At 46.6% G+C, this 24,137-nt stretch overlaps 1 protein-coding gene across 8 annotated transcripts in view; it reads right to left on the bottom strand.

Annotated features, from left to right (window-relative positions):
- Positions 1 to 24,137, bottom strand: part of TMEM104 (transmembrane protein 104) — a 46,880-nt gene continuing 22,743 nt past the window's right edge. For all 8 annotated transcript variants that reach the window (XM_068914223.1, XM_068914220.1, XM_068914224.1 and 5 more), the window contains 2 exons: positions 14,659 to 14,752; positions 1 to 1,366 (listed from right to left, as the gene is read on the bottom strand). In XM_068914223.1, coding sequence (XP_068770324.1) covers positions 606 to 1,366; positions 14,659 to 14,752 — 855 coding nt within the window. In that variant the 3' untranslated portion in view covers positions 1 to 605. The remainder of the gene's footprint in view (positions 1,367 to 14,658; positions 14,753 to 24,137) is intronic.

Here is a 24,137-nt window from a genome sequence, read left to right as displayed (position 1 = left end):
AAAAAGAAAGTGTAACAGATTTAAAAAAAAAAAAAAAAAAAGCTAGGGCTATTCCCACCCTAATTTATTTTCTCCCCCATCAACTGGCACAGGAGGTTTATTTCTGTGGGGGCTGCTGTTGGAGAGAGGTTCATTTCCCCAAACTCCTGCTGGATTCTGTGCACAGTAGGTACCTGCCTCTGCAGGAAGGGGCACGTAGCCAACTAGTGTAGCAAGCAGACAAGGCTGTTGGCTCTCCTGCGTGCCGAAACCTGCAGCATCAGAGAAGGGCCACTGTAGGGGCAGAGAAAGTGATGCTTGAACAGAGCTCAAGGCAGAAATGGCTGGGCACTGGTTAATCGTACAGGCTGCCAAGAGCTCAGCCCCACGGCTTTGTACAGCGAGTCTGTGAACCAGGATTGTAAAAAGGCTGAGCCTGCTCCATCCACATCCAAAGCGGAAGTGGAGCAAAGCAAGTCTATGGCCAGGTCTGACCTGTGTCACCAAACCAGTGGCCTGGAAACTTCCCTTCACGCTGGCTCTACTTTTCCCTCCACAGTCCCAGAGAAGCTGAAATGCTGGAGTCTCCTCCGGAGCTCCAGAGGGAGCACACTGCTATGCCCATTTCAGAGTTTGGACTCACTCAGAACAATGTTTGCAGTCACAAACATGAAGCAAGAAAAGCCCCATATGAGCACAAACACAATCCAGAAGGTGTGCCGGAAAGGGGACAGGTGCTTGTTAACCGTACCGCTGCCGAAGACCAGCTGAGTGTCCTTCCGACTACAGTATGCGAGGAAAGCTGGAATGAGGTACTGGATCCCATTCCCAGCATAGGCTCCTGTGATCCCCACCAAGGACTCCAAATCGTGGGTGCAGAAAGCCACCAGCACTGGGGGAATCAGTGTGATGGCAGGAAAGACAATCCTATCCACCACCCATGGGTAGGTTCCCCCTTCTCTGTGGAAAAGGGTCTTCCAGTTGTTGCGCAGGGTCACAGCAATGATGGGGAAATTGGTGCTGATGGTGAAGACCGGGAAGAGGCCCAGGAAGTAGCGAATGAAGGCGATGTTGATGATTTCACAGTTGGTGAAGTTGAGCGTGTACATGTCCATGAGGGTGTCATTGCGGAAACAGTAAATGGCAGTGAAGGACAGGAGGCTGTAGAAGGCCAGTATCAGGACATAATCGAGCAGCACGAGCTTGTTGACATGCCTCTTCTTGGAGATGGGTGTGATGAGGGACGGCAGGGAGTGCTGGCACATGAAGGAGTAGACACACACCCCAAAGAGATTGCGGATGCCCGACAGCTGGGCCACAGACGGGTGACCCTCTGCTTGGCCTCTGCTGATGCGGATAAGGGCCAGAATAATCATGAGGATGAAAGCTGGAGAGAGAGAATGTTTCAGGTCAAGCCCATGTCCATGCTCCCCACAACCCTCCTCCTACCGGCACTGGCAGTCTTGGCACCAGATCTCCCTAGTGCACCACAACAGCATTTCCCTCTCTCTGGAGAATGTGGTACTGCATATCAAAGGCAAGATGCTCAGGAATTAATCACTACTTACTTTCATTGCTAGTTAGCACATAAGGGAATAGGCTCAGGGCTGTCTTTGGCAGGCATCTCCCTCCAGTCTCCCTCCCTCCCTCCCTCCGGGACTTTCCCACCCACTTAGGAAATGATTGCTCTAGGCCCTTCGGAAATGTAACGCTACCACGGCTGTCCGAACTCATCACCCTCTTCCCTGAGGGTCCCAGTCCACGTAGGCTTCTGCCATGCACATTGGCTGAATGTCACTGTCTAGAAATGACTTACAGAGATGTTTGAGCCTTGACCTCTGAAGGAAGAAAAGATCAAACCTGGCTGCAGAGTCAAATCCAATAATATTCTTGCACGGTTTGTGGCCAGACTAATGTTTTGAAGACCTCACCTATGTGTACAGGCAGATGCACGGAAACAGCTACTATAGAGCTTTTCTGTCCCTGTGACCTGTCAAGCACGACAGAACAAGAACTAGCCAGCCATTTCCTGGGTAGGAAGAACAGGCTGTCTGAAGTTAATCCCAGGTGGAGAAGCCAGTCTGGAAGAGACTAAAACAGCACTGAAAGGCTGCTATTAAAATTCATCACTTCTAGGCATGAAGTCTGCTTGCCTACCCTTTACTTATGTCAGGGAAAAGCCTAATAACATTTTATCAGCTTGTCACAAAAAGCTACTTGCTATGGACAAAAAGGAAATGGAAAGATTGGGTTAATACCTTTATTTACTTGGCTAGTGGAAATTTGAGCCAGAAGCAGTTATCGCTAGACTGTTATTCCCAGTACGGCACATAAACAGCAGAAACCCGATTCTGGCATCACAGAAATCACATCAACCTGGGAAAGACGATCATCAGCTGCTGGAGTTAACAAGGAACAGGGGGAAAAAGCCTGCCTGGCTGGGGCAGCAAGCAGCAAAATTTACAGTCTGATGCTGGCAATGGATAGGCCACTGTAGCTTGCACAGAGCTGTCTCCTGCACTGGTTTGAAGCATCAAAGTACAGCCATGAATTATCAGGTACTGAAAAAAATAACAAAGTGCTGACACTACTATTGTGGATAACTTTGAATGTCATAAATAAAACAGCAGAGAAATTAGAGCAGTGCACATCCCCACGGCCAAGCCCCTAGCAGGCAGGCCACTGGTGTTGCAAGCAGGGCAAGGCTCACTGCAGGGCAAAGACACTCGCTTGCTCTGCTGGAAACTGGCAGCCAGAGATGCAAAGCCTTACCAGGGATGGGCCTAGAGAAGTGACAGTTACAGACCAGTTAGCAGATGCTGTCTCCTCTGTCCCCAAAGAGACCGAATTAACCTTAACTGAAGCATCATCTCCTCCCTCTCGCACATCCCCCAGCAGTTTCCCCTCTCTCTCCTCTCACAGCAATCCTCCTTTTTCTCGTGCTGCAAACACTGGTTTCATGCTGAGCACTTACATATCCACACTCTCCATTTCACCTCTTACTGCCTCAGGAAACCTCTCAGCTTCCAACTGTTTCCCAGGGACAGCGAAAGTCTAACAGTTCTCTACAAGCAGACACTGGACTGGAGAGATGACAGCAGATCTGTTACTTCAAGGCACCACAATAGCTGAGCTACTTTGGGAGTGCTGGGCACTATACATCTCCCCAGGACCAGCCACAAAGGGCTACGAAAAGCAACAGCCCATTGCTCTGGGTGTGCACAATTCCCCTTGCCTTCACTCAAGCCAGTAAGTGAGATGCACTATGAACACAAGTATGGTTACTGTGTCTTCCCACCCTTCCCCGTTGCTCCCCGGAGGGGAGATGCTTGCCAGCCACATCAGCTAGAGCAAGATAACCCTCAAGAGATGTGTTTCAGGTAACAAGACATCAGGTACGCTCCGTGGGGTTGCACATGCTGCAAGAAAGAGGAAAAAGGTGCCCTGAAGACCAAGACAAACCAGGTTAGGCAACTGTGGAAATACACTGAGGCCATTCCTTTCCCTCTGGCTTGGAGAAGTAGCCAACCTCTGAAGTCCAAAACTGAACCATTCCTGTATCTCGAATGGATTCGACTGCAGAAGCCGTGTACCTCTTCCCCTGCACACAGGACAGTAAATCTCTACCAGCTATGCTTAGCTAAGAGTAAAGAGTGACCTATTTCCAGCTCTCAACTCTCTCTCTCTCTCACCATTGGCTCAAAACCCTGCTTTCCACACTGACACTAACAGGACCTGCTGGACTTCAGGGGAACCTCCAAACATGTAACCCATCTTCAGTCAGAGATCCACAGGCTCTTCTCTGCCCTAGCATGCGTTTTGCTGGTAGAGAGCCCTGACGGATCAGGTTTCCGGTGGATTTCCTAAATGACAGAAGAAGCCTATAGGCTTAAGAAACTAGAATTCAGATGACCTTTGTTTTTTCTTAAATGCTTCTTTCAGAAATGAATCCTTTTAAGAGTATGAGGAGTGATAATCCCAGACTAAGATCTGAACTTGTACTGTTTTCAAGAAGGCAAGCTGTAATGCCTTACTAAACATGTGGAATCAAGGTTTGAAATGTTATACCAGCCTCTGGGAGACTGTGCTGTTCCTTAGAGTAAAAAGCTCCTTCCCTGCCCTGGCGCAACAGTACCCTCATTTTGTTAGATTAAAGAAATCTCACTCTGCTAGTCTTCCCTTCTGTCCCTTAGCACCTTTCTAGCATCTAGATTTAAATCAATCCCCCTTGGACTCTTCACTCAGGCCAGGGCTCATCTGTATGTAACACAGCCCTCCCTTCTCACTCACACACACTATTTTGGGAAAGCAGGCTTACTTCAAGATATCTGCTAGTCAGCCTATCACTCTTGGCGAGACCCAGGGAATCCTGGGGCTGGTGACAACCGTGCTTTGGTAGTCAGGAACTCTAGGATCTCAGCTAGCTTGTCAGTGCCAAGGAGAGTTGCTTCCTACTTACTTCCATGGACTGAAGTGGATTCCTAAAGAGAATCTCCTTAGACATCTCAGATCCCACTGGGTCAAGGCACAAAGCTGACTTCGCTCAACTTCATTTGGAGCTTTACAAACAAGAAACTGTACAAAGAAGATCAAAACATCTCTCCTCCTGTGTATCTCCCCCCTCTCCTCCCAGAACTATGTATGTGGGATAAGCCAATGAATCTCGCAACACTTCCCAGCTCTGGAGGAAGTGCTGTGATCAAGTGCTCTCCCTGCCCTAGCGCCAGTGCTCTGTGGCATTATCCTTGAGAGAGGTGGTAAACTGGAAACCTCCCCTCTCCAAATCCAGCCCCAGAGATCACAAGAGCAACTCCGCCCTGACAGCTGTGTTTTCTCTCGCTCCCTGGGGTAGAAGAGTCTCTTGGCCTGCTCCTGGAACCAGAGAGTTAAAACACTTGCATCCTAGATTTATCTCCCTGTCCCTGGGAGAAGGTAAGGCTGAAATGAAACTCTGAAACCTAGTTATGCTGGATGATAAATCAAGATGAAAAGAAGATGACAGACTATGACTGACAGGCAGCTTTGCGCAGATGAGGCAGCACAGGATCCTGCAGGTACACACAAAGACCCTGCTCACATCCTCCTCTACCTGGGATAGCAGGCTGAAGGCCCCAATATGCCATTTCAAGGCACCTACAGTTGCCACATCAACTGTCCTACAGTGCTCCTTCACCAGAAGTGCCCTGGTACACTCAGATGCGGGTTGGCCCAAAAAAAAAAAAAAAAAAAAAAAAAGCCCTGATCTTTTCTTGTACAAACAGGACAGAGGACCTGAGCAATATGCTTCAGGGATGAAAGACCTTCAGATACCCACACCAGTGCTAGATCCATTCCAAACCAACACATCACTGAACAGGCTTTTCAATCAACAAGGCAGAGAGGACACTTCACCCATCTCATCTCCTGGTTTCTAGAGATGTGAGCATCCTTTTCACTGAAGGATGTAAACAGGCCTGGGGAATAAAAAGAGGGAGGGTATGCCATAAAGCAAGAGCTGTGATGCACTCCCATCACCCAAGTTCAATTGCCTCCCGCTACAGACACCTCCCCTCACTCCCGGAGAAAGATACACCAGCTCTTTCTCCCGGACAAAGCAGACTTGTAGACAGCTACTGCCTCCTGTCCTGCTTGACTCAAGAGATGTTGATTCAGAGACAGACAGCTCTGCTATGGTTCTTGCGGATGGAAAAAGGATGAATATGGATGAGCACACATCTGAATATCAGGACCTACAGAAAATATGGGAGTCTGGGGATATGAAAAAAGTACATTTTTGTGAGCTTTGATAGAAACATAACAGAGCTATACAGAGAAGCAATGAAGATAATAGTGAAGATAATTTAGCCATTCTAAGTTTAAGTATTGTTTTTCAGCAAACACCTTTACAAATGATAAATGCTGTCTCATGCTTGTGCTTCATTTCTCTGCAAAAAGGCTGTTGCAGGGCAAAAAAAAAAGAAGTGCTAAGGTGAAACACACTTTTTTTTCCCTCCCATGATAGAAGGCTCCTGGAAAAAGAGGAGCTGATAGCTGATGCTCAGCTGAGGTCCTGGCTTAACTCTCCCCTGTGTGCCCCTGGCAAGGCACTACGCTATGCTTGCGAGATGTTTCACCTGGTGGCCCCCTTCCCTCTCTCTTGGCATGTATAAAATAATGGGAAGACCCTAAACTGAGCCATGCTGGGAAACAGGGAGGAGAGAAACATGCTGTTACACAATTCAGAAAGAGCTAGCCTGGCAAGGAGGGTGCGAGCTCAGAAGTGAGGTTCTGCAGAGTTATGACTTTGGATAACCTCTCTGTGATCCCAGGAAGGAGGGCCAAAAGCAGATACAGCTCCCCAAGTTCAATAATCAACTCCCACCTTCAAAGCACTGGTCCCAGTTAAAACTGGTGATGGTTTTATTGTCTCTGGAAAATGCAGAGGCAGACAGCTACAAGCCAGGGAAGAGCAGAAAAGTTACTGAAAAAAAATCAGAAGAAAGGTTACCTTACAGCTACCTGTACATTAAGGATCAGAAAGGCAGAGATAGGGAGGAAACATCTTGTACACCCATTCACCACAGCTTGAGACACATCCTCTCCAACTCTGCCCTACTCTCTTTCCTCCTTCCATGAGGAAAGTCCAACATCATCACCGAACCTGCCTGTCATCCCTCCCAGCAGTCCACACCACCTTGCCATGAGCAGAGCAACCCATGCCTCACTGCTCCCCTGCCCCCACTCGGAGCCATTTGTTTAAGCAGGCGCTGTGTTACACTTCTGACACATTTGCAGCAGGGCCATCCGTCAACGCTGGCTGATGGTGTGACAGAGCTTTCTTGTCGAAGCAGAGAATCAATATGCCAGGAGATAATGATAATGAATCACCCTTTCTTAACGCACGCCGCTTGCTTCCCTTTTCATACCTTAGGCGGCATGATGGATTCCGAGAGGAGGAAGTTTTCATGAGCTTCCTGAACCCATTCTCCTCGGAAGCACTCAAAGGAAGAAGCTTTCTCCTCATCTTAACTTTGGTCTTGAACCCTCATGAAGCCAAAACACATCAGACCACTCTTAAACAGAGGAATGGACCTCCTCCGGTTTATCATTAGGCAGCTCTTTCAAGAGAGAAGGCATAAAAGCAAGACTGTCTCCTCTGAACGTTCTGAACGGCAGTGTCACGTCAAGACAGTTTCACCTCCTGTATCCCTAGCTATCACTCAGTTTGCACATCACCACGATCGATGTCTTTCCAGGCTGCTATTCCCCCACCTCAGAGCCAGCTGCCTTCCCTGAGTTCTCTGGGCAAGTTTAAGAGGCCAGGGAAGCTCCCTGGAGTTGCCAGGTGCTATGGATGCTGTGGTATTTGAAGTCCTAAAGCATGGTTGGAGTTCACTATGCTGGCAGAACAAAGTGTCTGAAACAAAGACACTGATTCTTAAATTTAAAACTCAGTTACCTAGTTTCTCCTCCAGAAACTGTACCTTATCACTTGCTTATGACCTCTAGCTCTCTAAACTCTGGAGCAGCAACTGATAAATTGTTCCAGGCTTCAGAGGAGGTTTCTACATGAAATGATGGTAAAGGGGCAATACGAAAACCAGATTTGCCCCTTCAGATGTGGAAGCTGGAGTAGTTAAGGATCAGACTAGGCACTGACTGAGCCTGAAGCACTGTCTCTGGGAAGATGAAGGATTTATGAGTGCAGAGACTATGGAGAAGCAAGATGGATTTGTTCACAGAAGACAGCAATTCTCTTGGGAGAGATGTCAGAAAGAGAAGGGGAGAGAAATGACTTCCCAGAAAAAAGTTACCAGCTATGAAAAGTTGTGGAACCTTACTATGGCTTGTTCTTCTGGTGGAGGGCAGGGACAAGTTACCTCCCTGCCTCAAAGCCTCAGGCAGGGTCTACATGGCCGGAGACTGTTGATCATACAGCAGGGGAAGCACAGCAACATGTTGGGCATATAATGATCACAGAAGCATGATGCAGCTTACCAAGATGGCAAGTAAAAGGTAGTCTGAGAAATGGAAGCACCGTATCTCACTGCACTACCACTCCTCATGCCATTTCACCCATGTTGCCAGGTTTTGCTAGCTCCTGCTGCAACCCTCTCAGACATTACTGCTGCCCTGGCCTTGGGTCAGGCAGAGCCCATTTTGTCAACACAGGACACAGGAAAATTTTAATAAATTGCACCAAGCCTTTTGGCTGTCAAAAGCAGCTCACCAGGACTTCTCTGCTGTAAAGAGATCACCTCTCTGCTTTTCTTCATGGTTTGGGGTAGCGTTTGCTACATGACAACTAAGATTTACAAGTAACCTCCCTAACCATGGCAACAACTCCTGCCGTGAAACTGCTGGAGCTACCCTCCTCTCAGCCCGATCAGTTGGTCTCCATAGACATCTGCACACCAGCAACAGTTCACAGGGAGAAAAAGTGTTCTGTACTCTGGTGTTTATCACTGACACTTTATCTCAACATATGGGAAGGGAAGAGTAGCCAGGGACATTTGTTTGTTTCTGCTGGAAAATCACCCGTGTATTTTATTGTCCTCTCTCCTTCGGTCACCACTGGCAGAAGCACCATTAAAGCCTTTACAACTGGGACTCAGTTCAGAGTTCTGAGCTGTGCTATTGACTTGCTCCGTCTATTAGCTTTGATAGTCGCTTCCCCCTCCATGCTTCAATTTATTCTTCTGTGAGAAGGGAAGAATACGCACTTTGGTGTCACTGTGAGCCTGAGCTTTGAAGAGCACAGTGCTGCACGCCCGTGTCCCATGAAAGATGGGTGCTCTGCAGCCTCAGCCATACCTTCTGCATCTTGCCTCAGACCATGCCTAGCAAACACTTTATGACCTTGTCCCAAGAGCACCTGCTTTCACGCGCTGAACAGCAGAGAGCAGCTTTGCATGCCAGACTCCTGCCCTGAAAAATCTGTGTGGGCACTGCCACCCAGACCCTTTAGCAGAACAGGGACACAGGGCTCAACTTGACCTGGTGTTTTCAGCTCCCTCTCTCCAGCTCTCAGACCCATCAGTTTGTCTCTGCTGCCTGAATAAAGTGCTCTTTTCAGGAACGTCAACTCCTCAAGCAGGATCTCAGTGGTCCCGTCCAGTACCGCATGTCACTCTCCATCTGCATCTGAAGCTAACAAGGCACTTTCACTCGCACTGGCACTGCTTCACCCCACTGCCCCCCAACAAACACCACTGAAATGAGCTCCTCAACCAACAACTTGAAAAGCAGGCATGACAGAAGCACAGCCTTTTAACTAACTCTTCATAAATATATTCACTTCTCTTAGTGAATTATTTACCCCAGGCTCTGGCAGCAGCTTTCTCTGCTCAAAAGGGATACAAGAACATAAAGTAACTTTGCGGAAGAAGGTTGTCAGAATCCTTAAAACAATTCAACATGCAACAGTGTCCTGATTTACAGTTCAATTCCACCTTCCTCGTCATTCCCTTATGCTCTGCTCTATGAAAGGAGAGGGGCAGAGCTCTAATGGGCCCTTTCATAAGCTGCGGCAGAGCAAGGCAGCCTCTGTTCTGGATTAAAAGTGTAGTGAGGACTGTGGACACTGCCAGTATCCTGCAGAAAGATTAGTTTGGAATTACAAGACTTCAGGTAACTGTCACACCGTCCTACATCAGCCTCCACTTCAACTCTTACAGTCTCTGCAGCTATAGTTAAAGGAAAATAGAGTGACTCTAGTTATCTACACTGGATCATCTCAAGTATGGCTAGTTAAGCCTGCTAAGGATGGCAGGAACAGTTACCACAGCAGCTGAAACCTGTTCACAAAGTGAGATGATCTGAGACCAGTTCTCTGCAGAGAACTACTGAAGACTCCAATCACAGGCGGGACTCTGGTGAGGAAAGCAGAAGTACCAAAGAAATGAAAAGATGTGAAAGTCAGCCTCACCAGCATGCTTTGGAGAGCCCTTCCCCGCATTCTTCCTTCGCAGCCTTCCACCAAGCACGCTGGAAGGGGAACACAGAGCCTAACACACACTTTCTGCTATTCTTGTCCTTCCTCACTCCATCTTACCGGCCGTGAAGACCGGCGAGAGAGGTAGGCGAGAGACTGCATCCATGATCCCCAGTTTTATGCCCAGAATTTGGGAAGGGTTGGAAGTGATCCATCTTAAGGGCTGCAGTTACTGAAATGGATGTAGTACAGTCCGACTGTGCTACAGAGAGAAGGAACTGAGCCTGCAGCAGCCAAACCCAGAAGTTTATTCCTCTATAAAAGGGCTCTTTATTAAAATACAATACTTTAATAACTACAATATAACATCAAGAGCAGCACACGGAGCAAATGTCCCAAGCGGGAGCTGTCTGGGAACATTTGCCAGAGACTATTCAATAAGAGTAGCAATAATCACGCTGTCACAGTCTTTAAAGCCAACAGTCCCTGCCTATAGAGCTGGGCATCTCAGGCTGTAACAGGCTGCAATTAATCAGGTTAGCTGCTTAACACACAATAGCCCGATGTTTGCTGCTGAGCTCCACCAAGCCCTGTCCTTTCTGTTAACTTCTCTAATCCATATACCTTTCCATGAGGCTGCAAGATAGTTATTATCTAATAATAAAAGAGAGATAGGACTGTACACCGGAAAGCTGTGTGCTCCCTTTGCTTTGACAAGGGCATCAGCCTTGCCTGACTCAGTCCGTTTCCTGCTCCCTCCACCAAGGAGAATGAGCTGTGCTGTCCCCTCCAGCAGCTCACCCCTAACACTATCTACTTGACCAGGATTGGAGGGAGGAGGGGAAGAAAACAGCTAGACATCAAGTCTCCAAAGTGAGCAGTATATCACTACCAAAGATTTAAACCCTTCGGGGGGGGGGGGGGGGAGGGGGGTCTTAAGTCTGAGCAGCAAAGTTTAAAACACCAACAGTTCAGTCTAACCTACTGATGGCTTAGTTGGATTAGTCTTCTGCAGAAGACTCCCCACTTAAGAATCTCTTGAGACACCTGGAAACAGGCTCCAAAACTGATAAAGGGCTCATAACAGCTCTATGACGTTTTAGGCTGAGGCAGAAGGAAGCTGAAAGAAAGGAAGGAAAGAGAAATAACTGTTGGGGGAAGGAATCCTCTCTACCCCAAAAAGAGGGCCCACATTAGTGATATACTTATCTGGTCACCCAGTTTGGGTCTTGAGTGTGCTCTTAGTAGTGTTGCCCAAGCACTGGTTGAGCCAACAAGGTTTTATCCCTAACTCAAATCAATGTCTCGCCTTAAACATTATCCAAATTTTCCTAACTATAGCCCTTTCTCTATTTAAGCACAGCAGGCTAGCTCCCTATCACACCCCCTTAGATGTCTATACTTAGGGCACTGAGGTCTCCCAAGGCAGTTCAGACACCAGCAGTAGGAGAGGGCTGACAAAGCAGGTTGAGGAGCTTTTGCTGTTGGATAAGGGACGAGAGTTTGGTGTAGGCAAACCCTCACACACTGGCCAGCTCTGAGAACTGAGATCTCTAAGCACAGACAAGTCAATTAATTCATGCACCGACTACTGCACTAAGTTTAACCCTTAGCACTCACCCATGTGAGGCAGCAACCATAGTTTTGCAGCCAAGTGTGTAAGCTGTTACTCCTGAGAAAGCTGCCACCGGTTCCACATCTGCAGAACCCCTGCCTCTGTTCTCAGTCCCTCTCCACCTGGAGATGCAGATCCACCCGCTGTGCTCCTATCCGTCCTGACAGGAAAAACGCCTCACCGTGCCAGCCTTGTTTCCAGATGAGCTCTCTGTGTTCAGCAGGCCCAAACAGCAAAACTCCATCTGTCTGGGCTCTCTGGCAGTATGGCATTTTTGCTTTCAAGCTCCTCCTTCAACTCTCTCCTTTTAGAGACTTCAGAGGTGCCTGTCCTGGCTAGTCCCCCTATCCTGGGATGAAAAACGAAACAGGGATCAGCCCTATGTCCAGCTGCATCTCCACATCCTTTGAGCTGGCCCAATTTTTCTTTCCAGTTCAGGTTCTAGCATTCAAGATGGTGTATTTTTCATACAGAGATGGAGTGAAATTTTTCTGCTCCATGAGATGCAGAGAGTGACCGCTGTAGGCTTTGTTAGCTGAAGTGTTCCTTGTGACAAGCACAAGGCTCTGTAAAGAGGGTAGTGACATTTGATTATCACTTAGATGAGGAGAAAGAAAAGCAACTTTCAAAGGCAAGGCTGACACTGTTACAAACACTAGCAGAAATGACCTTCACACACAGCTAGCTCTCTCTGCTGCCAAGAACCATCCTCTCAGCCACTGTCATCTTTATCTCCAGTACACCTGGGGCAGTGCAGTCTTACATCAGCTATTGCTGCTGTGAAATCCAGGGGCTTTTCACCAGGCTGGGGAAAACAGTATGGGGCGGGGGGGAGGTGGTCCTGCATGTGGAGAGCCTGAAACAGTCTCCCAGCTCAAAGAGGCTCGGTTTTTCAAATAATGGTGCAAAGCATGGGTCAGCTTCCCAGCCACACCAGGGCAGCAGACACAGGTAAACGGAATAAATCACTATCTGTATGGGAAGAAGTTTTTACTCAGCAAAGCAAACAGCTAGGCTGGCAGCTCCAGCATTCAGCTCTGCTGCTCAGGGTGCCTTGCCGAGAGAGAACCACCTTCAGCACCACATAGCTAAATGCAACCAAGGGAAGAGGGAAGAAAAGGCACAGATTGTACTAGGACAGGAGTCCACATCTGGCCACTGGTATTCAGGTCAGAAAAGTTCAGGACACTACAAAATACAGGCCAAAACCATTCTTTAGGTTCTTCTCCAAGCTCCATCACTAACAAAAGACCTAACCATGTCTAACTCGGAGCCGTCCTTTTGGAGGAGGGGGATAGTGGGTGATGTGAGCATGTGCAAGAAGCCAGCTTAGTAAACCTGAACAGTGCTGGATCCATCCTTATCCTAGAATCTGCAGCAAAGAGCATTACACTGTTCCCTGCATCACATGGCTTTCTGATAAATAGTCTTTCCTAATAAATCTATCCCTCATTGTACACATACGGAATCCATTGCTCTAAGTTGCCACTGAGGTACTGTCAGAGTCATTAAATATCATTATCTGGGGCAGCTGTTCCCCAGTGGGCTGACGCAGGAATCAATCAGGCTACAGCAGGAATTTCCCCTGTGCTTCTCCAAATGCTGCTTTTGTCCCTCTCCATCAAGCAACAAAAAAAGAGCTTGCCTTTACAGCAAGGTTTAACAATCCTCATACTGGAGGGAGCCGGGTAAAAGGAAACCAGTGGCAGACCAGACAGGCATCAGGTTGTCACAGAGACAGGATGAAGACTGACGGATGTCTCTACCGGGAAAGAGGAGGCCAGGTGATTGGAAACAGGCCAATGAGCTGAGATTATTTTTTTAGTTACTTTAATACCCCTTAATGAGATAACCTCTTTCTCTGAAGAACACGTAGGCTTTCAAACCTTTCATGTGCTCAGACAACAAAGGGGAGAAACCGACATTTAGGATTTTCATACCACCCAAGGTCAGCATTTGTTAACTCACACTATTCAGCATCTGAGGCTCCAGGGCTTAAAAAGCCAACCTCATTTTCTTGGGTGACAACTGCTTAACCTCAGCTCAGATGTTCTATGGAAAACAGAATCTCTATTCCCCTGCAGTGACCACCAGCCATTTCCATGCAGGATCAGGGCCTTTGAACTCACAGAAAGTTACAGTTTCCCCAACCAAAGTCAGGTCAGCGTGTGTGTGCGCGCGCTGGTGCTGGAAAATAGTCTGAGAATCAGCTTTTCTTCCTGTTGCAGGTCAATGATAGGCAGCAGCTGCATTAACCTGTGCTGAAATGGTCTGGGCTCATCAGCCAGGAGACTGCTAATCTTCTGAAATGCTGCTAGTGCTGTAGCACCCTTTCTGTTAGCTCTGAATATCAGTTATCCTGTCTAGGTTACAGGCAATAAGATGAACCTCAACATAAGCCTCCATAAGACACACTTGCACCTCTCAGCCTTTAAGTGCAGGTACACATACAAGCTAGATGTGAGGCAGCTGCATCTTTGGATGACAATAGTACTATGAAAGCAGGGATCTTTTATTCCCCTTAAAGGAAATATGGTTTGCACTGATGTCTTCCCAGCAGTCCTTGGCAGTAGGATTTTAGAGAGGGCTCACGAGAGCAGTGCTTCCCTAGGACAGCATACGTTGGTTTAGAAGTTTTCAATGCAACATGTCCTATGCTAAAGCAAGACCCAGGAAAAAATGCAACCAGATGATAAAAAAAAAAAAGGAGGAAAAAAAACCCTACAAAAGTCCCTTTTGTTCTCAGATCAAAAACAAGATTGTTCAAAACCTGTTGTACACATGCTGAGAGACTTACTGCAGAACAGCAGCTAAGTGGTAGTTAACATACTTAGCCCAGACAAAGGAGACCATTCCAAATCTTCTCTCTCTCTCTCTCTCTCTCACACACACACACAAATGACGTTAAAGCTGTATCCTATCAGACCATGTCTGGATCAAGAATAGTTTTAGTTTCAGTCAGAAATTCCATCCCAGAAAAAAAACATGTCTTTCCTGATCAAAGATTTATCAGGCCTGGACAACCCTCTTCAAGGTGGTTGTTTTGACAAGCATTTGTTTTCAAACAAAAAAAAAAATTGCCAAAAAGATTCATCAATAGCATGACTCAGTCCCATCTACAGTGAAGAGGTGGGGGCCTGCCAAGACTCACCTATCCATCTCATCAGGGATGTCATGATTTGTAGATACTTTGTCTTCTGCACATTGAAGAAGGTGAAAGGACCCAGGAGAAGAGTGAATGCTGCCTGGAAGGACAACAAAAATATACATTAGGTTAAAAAACAGAAGGTCTGCTATTAAGACAAATTTATTGGTAAAGCTAAGCTTGCCTTGAAAGTTTACCTCCAGACACATCTGTTTGTCACTGAGCTTTCTTTGTTGCTTAATTTTACAGCTGGTTTGCCTGAGACACAAGGGGGTCAAGCAAGTTGCTTAGTATCAGAGAACATGCCTCAGGCGGAAGTAGAGAGCAGGATCCTCTTGGCTCTCAGCCGCTTGCTATCACTGCTACAGCACGCCTTTACTGACACATTTCAGTGTGAGCTCTCAACGCAGCTTTACAGAACGTTAAATATTAAACTGTGGCATCTTTGTCCAGGTACATGCTCAATTTAGGTCTGGATAGCAATAACTGTGACCAGTCTGCCTGCATTAACATTGATGGGCTGCTTTGAGGCATTCTAGGCTGAATGGCAATGGAGCCAGGTCTGCCCAGACCATTTTTCCATGCTTTAAGCTGCACATTTTATAGGAGAGCGTTTACAGCGTAACAGGTAAGCTGTTGACCCGAAAGCGTTTATAGAGTTTTGCAAAGTAAGGAAAAATCAAAGAGAGACTCTCTTAAGAACTCTATTCAGTATAGAAATGAAAGGTACTGTTAATGCCTCACTGCCCTGAGATGTGTATTTAGAAATTGAAGGGCTTTCGCAAACTAAACCGGTGAATGCTGTAGTACCAGTTGGTTGCATCTCGTTCAGCTACGTGACAGAATACACCCAGCAAAAGTGGAAGTTAAGACTGTGCAGTTTCCTATGTGAGTTCCCTCCAGCACTCTATCACAGTGCATGAGGCAAACGTGCTGACAGCCCATGCCAAAAGGAGCCATATCCTCTATCCAGCACCACTATCACTGGAAAATGGAGCACCATTCAAAAGCCCTAGCTAATCCAGGAGGAGAAGAGAAAGAACTTTACTCCATGAAGATGGTAGACCTTGACTGAGGTCTGAATGTGGACTGAGAGAAGCCAGTGGGACACTTTCAGCGTAGCTACCTGTATCGAGGAGACAGAACAAGCGTTACCAAAAAGAGCTCTCTACCTGTGACCCATGACAGCTGCTACTGTCATGGGCTAATGATACGCTAGCAGATCCAATCAGTAGGATAGCAGCATCCAGAAGGCCACAGCACACACTGTGCAGATTTGTTCAAGATCCCAGAGGGATTTTAAAGACAAACAGTAAAAATTAATATTTACACATTGCTCTTTTCCATGACTTCTTAAAGCAGTTCCCCCAAAAAAAGGTGTCACCAGAAGGGAAGAACGGAGACTCAAAAGGGCAGGCTGTGCAGCCTCAAGGTCTCTGTCGACCCCGACAGAGTCGGTGACAGCACAGAATCCAAGCTATTTTAAGATTAGTATAACCCCAAGAAACCTTTCTTTGAGACAGTTTCAGAACATCTGCAAGGCAAATTGGAAACGCCTCACGTCACAAGTATTCTCAGGCGACCAAAGTAAATCCAGGCAGGAGACCAGAGGAGAGAACCCTTAGTTCCACATGCCGCTTGGTCAAGACATTCTGACCTGGGGCTATCATTTACTTCAAACTTTGGTTTTTCTGCTTACAAAAGAAGGACAGAAAGCATACAGAGAATTCAAATTTGTGAAGCAGTTTAGGATCCTTGGAGGAAACTGAAATCACACAGAAAATACTATGTCACAGGCATAACTGACAAGACTAGGAGCTAAAACAGCCTTAACTATTAAGACACTTTCAATTTTAACACAGGCAAAACAACCAGTTACAACAAATCTTTTTATTCTTCTCCATTTCCTTTCTTGCCATCGGGTGCGTACTCCACTCTCCTCCCGCTCTCTCCTGCCCTCTGCAGGCTGCTGTTATGTCCTAGGATAGTGCACAAACCCCAAAGGACTAAAACTTTTCACTAAAAAGAGAGATGTAGGTCAAAGACCCAGAGCAAACCAAAGTAGACACCAACTCTATTACTGGACATCATACTTGAATTTGAGACTAATCTCTCTCAATTCTCCCAATCTCACACACATACTACTGAACACAGCCTCCCTTCAAATTGTGTACACTTATGTGTCAGAAAGCTGAAACAAGAGGGACAGATGGAGGAAGGCGATAATTAAGGAACAGGTGTCTCTTGCAAATCAGAACGTACCAGAACCAACTGGCGAAACAGCACCCCAGTCCAACGCAAGGACTGGTACAAGATCCCTGGCCACTGAAACAGCTGGGTCTGAAACCTAGATTTGTCTTAAGCGTCTAAGAAAGAACTGTGTTGAGGATTATTTGGGGCTCGATTGCTGAAAAGCATCAAAAGCATCTTCAGACGCTGGAAGAACCTGAATCCCTTAAGTGCTTCCCCACAACTACTACAGAAGCATTTCAATTTTACACTCCAGCTTCTGCTGTCATTCTTCAGTGCTCTCGGCATCTTAAACAACTAAACCCATTGATCAGCAGAGTGCATCTTTCAACCCTCCATCTCCTCTGCGGGGTTTTGTTTCTCAACTCATTTGGGGAGAAGGCGGGGAAGAGAGATACAAATCATTGTGCCTGAAGGGTTGGAGTCCCCTCCCATCCTTTATGGCAGCGTCTTTTATTCTCAGCAAGATCCTGGAATTGCTCCAAAGGAATCAAGCGTGAGATGAATTCAAGTGCAATATAAATATATTACCTTTTCCACTCAACACCCGTTAATGAACCAAGATGGGTTTCCAAGAATCAATACGAAAGATGCTAAGGCCTGAAATGAGATGAGGTTGCACCGCTTCGCAAAGATTTGTGCCAGCCACTTCTACAAAGGGAAGCCACAGTACACACTGAACTGCCTGAGAGGAGAAAGGCAGAGCAGAAGAGGACATTAAACAGCAAGATTAACATCACTTCAAAGTGAAATTGCGTACAGCTCTACAGGAGTCAGCACAGGACAGGAAAGAGGAGTCAGTTCCTCAGCAATAGTCAGGAATTGAGGGGCAAGGGCTCAGTCCCTTGATTAGAGCTGATCTTATGAAGTCTCAGAAGCACCCTGAGGCTAGGTAGCCTAATTAAAAATGCATCCAAAAAAGGATGAGAAAAGACCATGACTCTTAAAAGGAGGATATCTGCTTTCCCTACCTCACTCTGTCAGGCACCTAAGCGCTCTTCCTACCCTGGACTTGGTTTCATAACTTCTCCCCAAGGAAAAAAATAAGCCCAAATAAGCACTGTGGACAAACATACACCCAAACTTTCTCCTGATGCTTTCTAAGCTCAGGTCTTCCCCAGAGGGATATAATTTACAAACTCTGCTTCACTACACAGGCAGTTCAAACAATCTGAAGCCTACATGAAAAACCGTACCAGTTTGCCTTGCCAAATGTCACATCACAGCTCTTACGCACCAAGAAAGCTCTCCTGAGCTTTCCAGTTCACCTCTTGATCTAGCTTAAAAATTTTCCTAGGAGTTTATCATTCACTTCCTAAGCTTCAGCAAATTAACCCAAGGCAGAAAGAACATAATCTACTTTGATTAAAGATTGTTCCATTACTGAGGTGGTTTCCTGGTAGGAAAAAACAGGTGTACAAGGCTTTTTTTTTTTTTTTTTTTTTAAATTTAAACACAGTAAAAGAATCCTCCCTTTGGCTAAGAAGGAGCATCAGCTCTACTGAATGCTGTTGCATTCACAATAGGATGGGAGAGAGAAACCTGTACTGCGTTTTAGCACAGGGCTGGCTGTTAAGAGATATTCCCTAATTTCCCTCCCAAACGCTTCCATTAAAAGAGAAAGGCCAGACATGTCCCAGGCCTGCTGCAGAGGGTACATGGAATCCACGTACAGCAACAAATAAATGCAACAGATACAAAAAAATTTACTTTTCCTTACAGCTTCCTTTTTCATGCTGAAAACAGCGTGAGGACCCAGACATCACTGACAGGAAAAAGCAGCGGTTTTGTGGCTTTTACTGAGTTATGTTTCCAGTCAGAAAAAGTTAGAGGCTGACTAGCACAGAGAAAAGGATAGCAGCTTGTCACCCTGAATTACACTCTGCCTTACAGGCTGGTAGAAGCCACAAGCAGCAGACCAGCTTGCTCATCCTTGGCAGGGTCTTCAAATCCATTCCCCCATCAAGACAACCCAGAGCAGTGCAGCAGCCAGAAACGCGCTCAGGCTGGGGTGCTTGCCCCAGCCAGCGATTCAGCCGCCGCTGCTCTCCCTGCCTTCATACCTGCCAGCTCGCAGCATTTCAAAGTGAAATGCAGCCTGGTCAACTTAAGTCTTCTTGCCACAGGGAAACTAGCTGGGGCGTACTATTGCCAGAAATGTATCTCTGGAAGTATCTTTTATTAAAGCTCTTATGCTAAAACTTGGTTACATAACTTTGTTTATTGGCTTATCTTAAAAAAAAAAAAAAGACTAAGACCAAGTATTAATAGGACATCTGGCTGGTTTTATCAGCTTAGTTTCAGTTAAGAACACCACCAAGAGAGCTCTCAACAACTAAGTCATGGCCAGTTAAAGCCAAGAGTAATTCAGAGCATATAAACATACTTTATGCCAAAGTCAGAGGGTTGTATTGACTAAACAGGCTCTCTATTGACCTGAAGTGTACTTAAATCACTCTGAATCAGTACAGTTCAATAGCTTTCATCTGCTTCCCAGCATGAGGCTTTTACAGAAAACCAATACAGCTCAGGAAGTACAATTAGCATCCCAAACTTTGTTGATTCATGTGCTAGATGTAGCAACTACAGCATTACAGCTAGTGCCTGCATATATTTGCAAGAGAACCAACTGAAAATCAGCTTCATTCATAACTGTCACTAGAACTTGTTCATCTTCAGGCTCCGCAAATCCATCTGTAAAAATGACATCTGTATTTGGTGCTCACTGAGCAGTGAATTAAAAAGAGGAGCTACCGTTTCTTGTTGATTTAGAGCCTGGAAGCTCTCTCAGCCAGGTGGAGTAGAAATAGGGTATTTGCATGAGGAAAGTGAGACAATGAAGACTAATATTATTAAACAGAGCAACTACTCCAGGAGCAAAATGAAAGTTTAAGATTCTTTGAATAAATCCATTCAAGCAGCACAAAGCTATCATACCAATACAAAGTTAGCAAGGCTCTAATATCAGGCCAAAGATCCCTCATTCTAATATAAAGAAGAGGTTATAGTGCTCTCTCCTTAAATCTTGTCTTTTGGGCTGTGCTCCCAATTACCCTTTCCTTTCCTCCTCCCAGCCTTCCTAACCTGCGGAGCCGGGGCTTACCTCAAAGGAAAACTTCCTTGGAAGCTCTCACTTTACCTTGATAGAAGAAGTGCCAACATCTCACACAGACTTCACTTTAGGACAGTATCAACTCTGCCTCTCCCCCAGAAACTGATGTTTAAACTTCACAGATGCTGAGCAACAGTGCTCCTCCTCCACCCCCAACCCAAAAAAAGAGAGTACCACAAACAACTTAATTCTAACGGGCAGCAAGATGACATTTACAAAGGAAGAGTTACTGGTTTACCAAAAAGGATGACTCTAGTAGACTTTGCCCTCTTGGTTGGAAAGCCCAGAGTCGAATGCTTTACAGAAGGTACAAGACTACAAGTATTGAGCATTCCCCCCACAAAACAAGATTTGACAGGCAAATGCAAGCTCTACTGAACTAGCACCTCCCAGAGGAAGCTCACTCTTTGATTCAGTGTTTAGAAGCGAGAAAAGTCTCCTTGAACACTAGGAGAAAGCAGACCTTTCATACACACTGTCAGAAGTGGCAACTCTGACACCAGTTCTGCTTCTGCAAGATGTCCCTGAGCTCAGAGCCCCTTCGCAACTCAAATGAGTGCTGGAAGGGACAAACAAAACACAAAATAACAAAACCAGTCTGTGCGCGTATGGAGATCAGACAAGGGACTGGCTGCTCTGTTCCCATGTCAGGTGCTTTCCTCTAGAGTACATCTGAGGAGGCATATGGGAAAAGAACTCGATTTACCAGTACTGACGCTGGCTGGTCAGAGGTTTTGTCCTGGCTGGAAGCTTAAAACAGAGCTACTGTCTTCAGTAAAGTAGTTCCTTTTGAATTTGTTTTCCTGAAGTCCATTCATGTCCTCAGGGTATTTTCAGGACTGACTTCAGACAGAAGTGTTAAATCTAAGGTGCCTTCCCCAGTCCCGTTTGCTGCTCTGTGATAAGGAAAATGGAGCTTTAAGACATTTCAAAGCTACCAACATTTACACCAACATCTACCAGCAGTCTCTGACGTTGCTACAATAGCTCCACTATGTTCACCTCAAATCGCGGCAATCGCTACGCTACCTAACAGCGGGCTCCAGCCACTCATGCCAGGGCTTCGGCGTTTTTCAGCTAAAACCTGTCAAGGGGAAAGGGTCTCAAGTGTAGCATGGTGCCCCTCTCTGCCATCTCTCCTCCCCCTTCAGTACTGTGACAGGGCCACTTTTCTCTCCTGTATGAGCTCATATCTCAAGCTAAAGAGCCAGATGGCACATCACCGAGGGCTGCGATCCAAGCTTTCTTCGGTAAAGCTTTACCCCTCGCAGTGGACAGTACAAATATAAATACATGAAAGGAGTCTGATTGTTCAGGAAGGAGCTTTTTAGAGAGCTAGGGAAAAAAAAAATAAAGCTGAAGATCCACAGCCTCTCAAGGCTGGAGGCAGGGCTGCAGCAAGGGCCATGCTGATAGGCAGCAAGTTAGAAGCAGACAAGCGACTATGAAGCTCTTTAAGTTGGTTGAAAAGAGATAACCCAGCAGCAGAACAAGGATTGCTCAGAGAAGCTGAGGTGCAAGAGGGACTTTAACTTCCAGATCCCCCATAGAGTAAGGAAGTCGCAATGGAGGGAGCACGCAATTGCCAGACATCACACAAGCAATATTTACAGATAAAGGAACAAGGCCTGCTACACTTTGGGTAAGAGCGGGCATCTACTGCCACAGCAGCTCTGGTGATTAACATGCAGCTCTCAGGACAGCCAGCAGCAGTTTATAATCATAACTTACCGCCAGCAATGTGCTTTGTGCAAGGAACCCTCACCCACCTTTCTCCTGAGTCTCACAGGGCAGGGAGCAGATACTCCCAACAACTAAGACCTTAGCTGTTGCAAGACCAGTTTTTGCCAGTGAAGCAAGTGGCGTTTTGTCCACCTGCACCCATGGGGCCCTAACCCAGATGCTTCCTCTCACAGTTCCTCTGCCACAACACGGAGAGCTCTCCCAGCTTTAAACTCCACTACCTTCTGGCTTTTTGTCCAAGATAAAGACCTTTTGCAAGACATGGAAAGAAGTGCAATACTCTCAAAGCTACTTGGTTTAGTGGATCCGAGTATGATCTAGAGATTTTCAAAGGCTCTAGTTCAGCACCAGCTGATGGCAGCTTGCATTTGACTGCCCATCCAGAAAAGAAGTGTTTCTTTCACAGCCGATGTCACTGCAAGTTTTGATCTTGCTGAGCATCTGACACACTAAGGACTAAATGGAAACTGAACAGCTTCTACATGCAGCTCGAGGAGGTGGAGGTTAAAGCAGTGTGTGGACAGAAAGGATGGTGCTGTTCACCTCTCCCCACCCTGACTCAGGTGGGGATGAACGATGATTTCTGAAGCTGGCTCATTTCAGTGCCAGGAACTTTTCATTTTGGAAGGAATACCCCAGAAAACCAGTTCTTCCTCCTCTTAAATTGAAGAAGAAAAAAAAAATCCAAGCACAAAGTGTTCTCAGAAAGTCATTCAATGCAAGGATTGCAGTACCTGGCAGACATGGGTCCAGGATCACAGCCAGCAGCAAGCTTGCATTCTCTGGGGTAAATCCACTTCCATAATCATTTTTCACAAACGAGAGAAAGATGGAGGCCTGCAATATCCCCGAGGTGACTGGCATCTAATTTTTCATCACTGGAGTATTTATGGCATAGCCATTTGCAGCATCTTGTAATCACTTTAGCGCCTCCTTGACCCCTGGCTCCCCCTTACCCTGCCTCTTCTAATTGCATCTGAACAAGCAGGAGGGAAGCAGCAGAGTGGGTAGATAAAAGGAGAGTCAAATGGTTGGTCTGTGACACTTGGAAGGACTGCAGACAGTAGTTGCAGAGCCAGGTCTGGCTGCACATCCCTCCCACTCCCCAGCTTGCTTCGGCCTCCCACTGGCTATGAAACAGGAGCCTTCCACCTTCCTGACACCAGGTAACCTTGAGGAGCGTCTCCCCTCCTTCCCCCTCGCTCCCAAATTTGTTAGCGTGCTACAAGAGATTAATGAGTTCCCTCCAATACAGCACAAAGGCATATTCTTTATTACACAAGCACAGCCCAGAATTCCTGCAAATTCATATTGTCTCTTGGCAGGGTATTGGCAGCTAAAACTATATTTATATCGACTCCAAAAGCCCCTGGGTTAGACAGCTCTAAAGCAAGGCAGACACGGACTAGCGTGACACTGATGTGCAAAGGGCCCTGCAAACATGTCAAGCCACAAACCACCAGGGTTAGGAGGTACTTGATTCCTGCAAGGATGACCGTTCCTGAAGGCCACTAACCCCTCATCTGCCACAACACACACACCAGCTCCATCTCCAAGCTGTCACGTCTGCTCTTGCTTTTCTTTCCCCCATCAACTTTTCAGTCGAGTTTCACACAATTTTTCGGTTGCCTGGAGGACGTAACTTCAGGGACCAGAGCATCACCCCGTTCACTGTGCAGTGTCATAGAGGAGTTGCCCAGAGGCAAAACGAGCGTCCCACGCTTTGTAACTACTCTACGGCAGCACAACGGCAAGAGATAAAGGCGCAGCGCTTGGGGCTAGCGGGCAGCCTGCTTGCTCCCTGCCTGCTTTGCCTACACTGTACAGCACACGCCAAACACACTGGTGCAACAGGCTTCGGAGATCAGCTCTGCCTGAGAGCATTATACTGACTTCAACTTACAAGATAAATCCCAGCTGCATTATTTGTATTTATAGTCCTGCTTACAGAAGCATGAGCCACATGTGGGATTTGCTGATGCAGTCCAAAAATCCACATTTTTGGACAAGAGCATCAGTGATCTCACCCAGAGATAAAGCACAATTTAGGAGGCTGTTAAGAAGTTGCCGACTTATTTCAGCATATGAAGAGATACCATCCTGTCCAGAGCCCTTCCCTGCATAAACTTCTGGCAATGTTTAGAGCAGCATAGCTGCACAGTTCTACAGCCCTGGCATTTTTATCTATTGAGGAATTAATGACAATTTCAGGAGAGGAAAGATCAAGGCTGCTGCCCTACTCGATAAAAATGCTGCTGTGAGGTCAAGCAGGCAGCAAGGTCAGAGCTCTGTTTAAAACCAAGACTAGTGTTAGAGCACTGAACAAAATACTGGAAAACATGCTGTTGAGAAAAAGGCTTGTATTGAGTCTCCCAGGGGG

This window comes from Struthio camelus, chromosome 19 (genome assembly GCF_040807025.1).
Source record: "Struthio camelus isolate bStrCam1 chromosome 19, bStrCam1.hap1, whole genome shotgun sequence".
Lineage (NCBI taxonomy): Eukaryota > Metazoa > Chordata > Aves > Struthioniformes > Struthionidae > Struthio > Struthio camelus.
The sequence above is the reverse complement of the archived record's forward strand: the minus strand, read 5'-3'. Positions and strand labels throughout refer to the sequence as shown.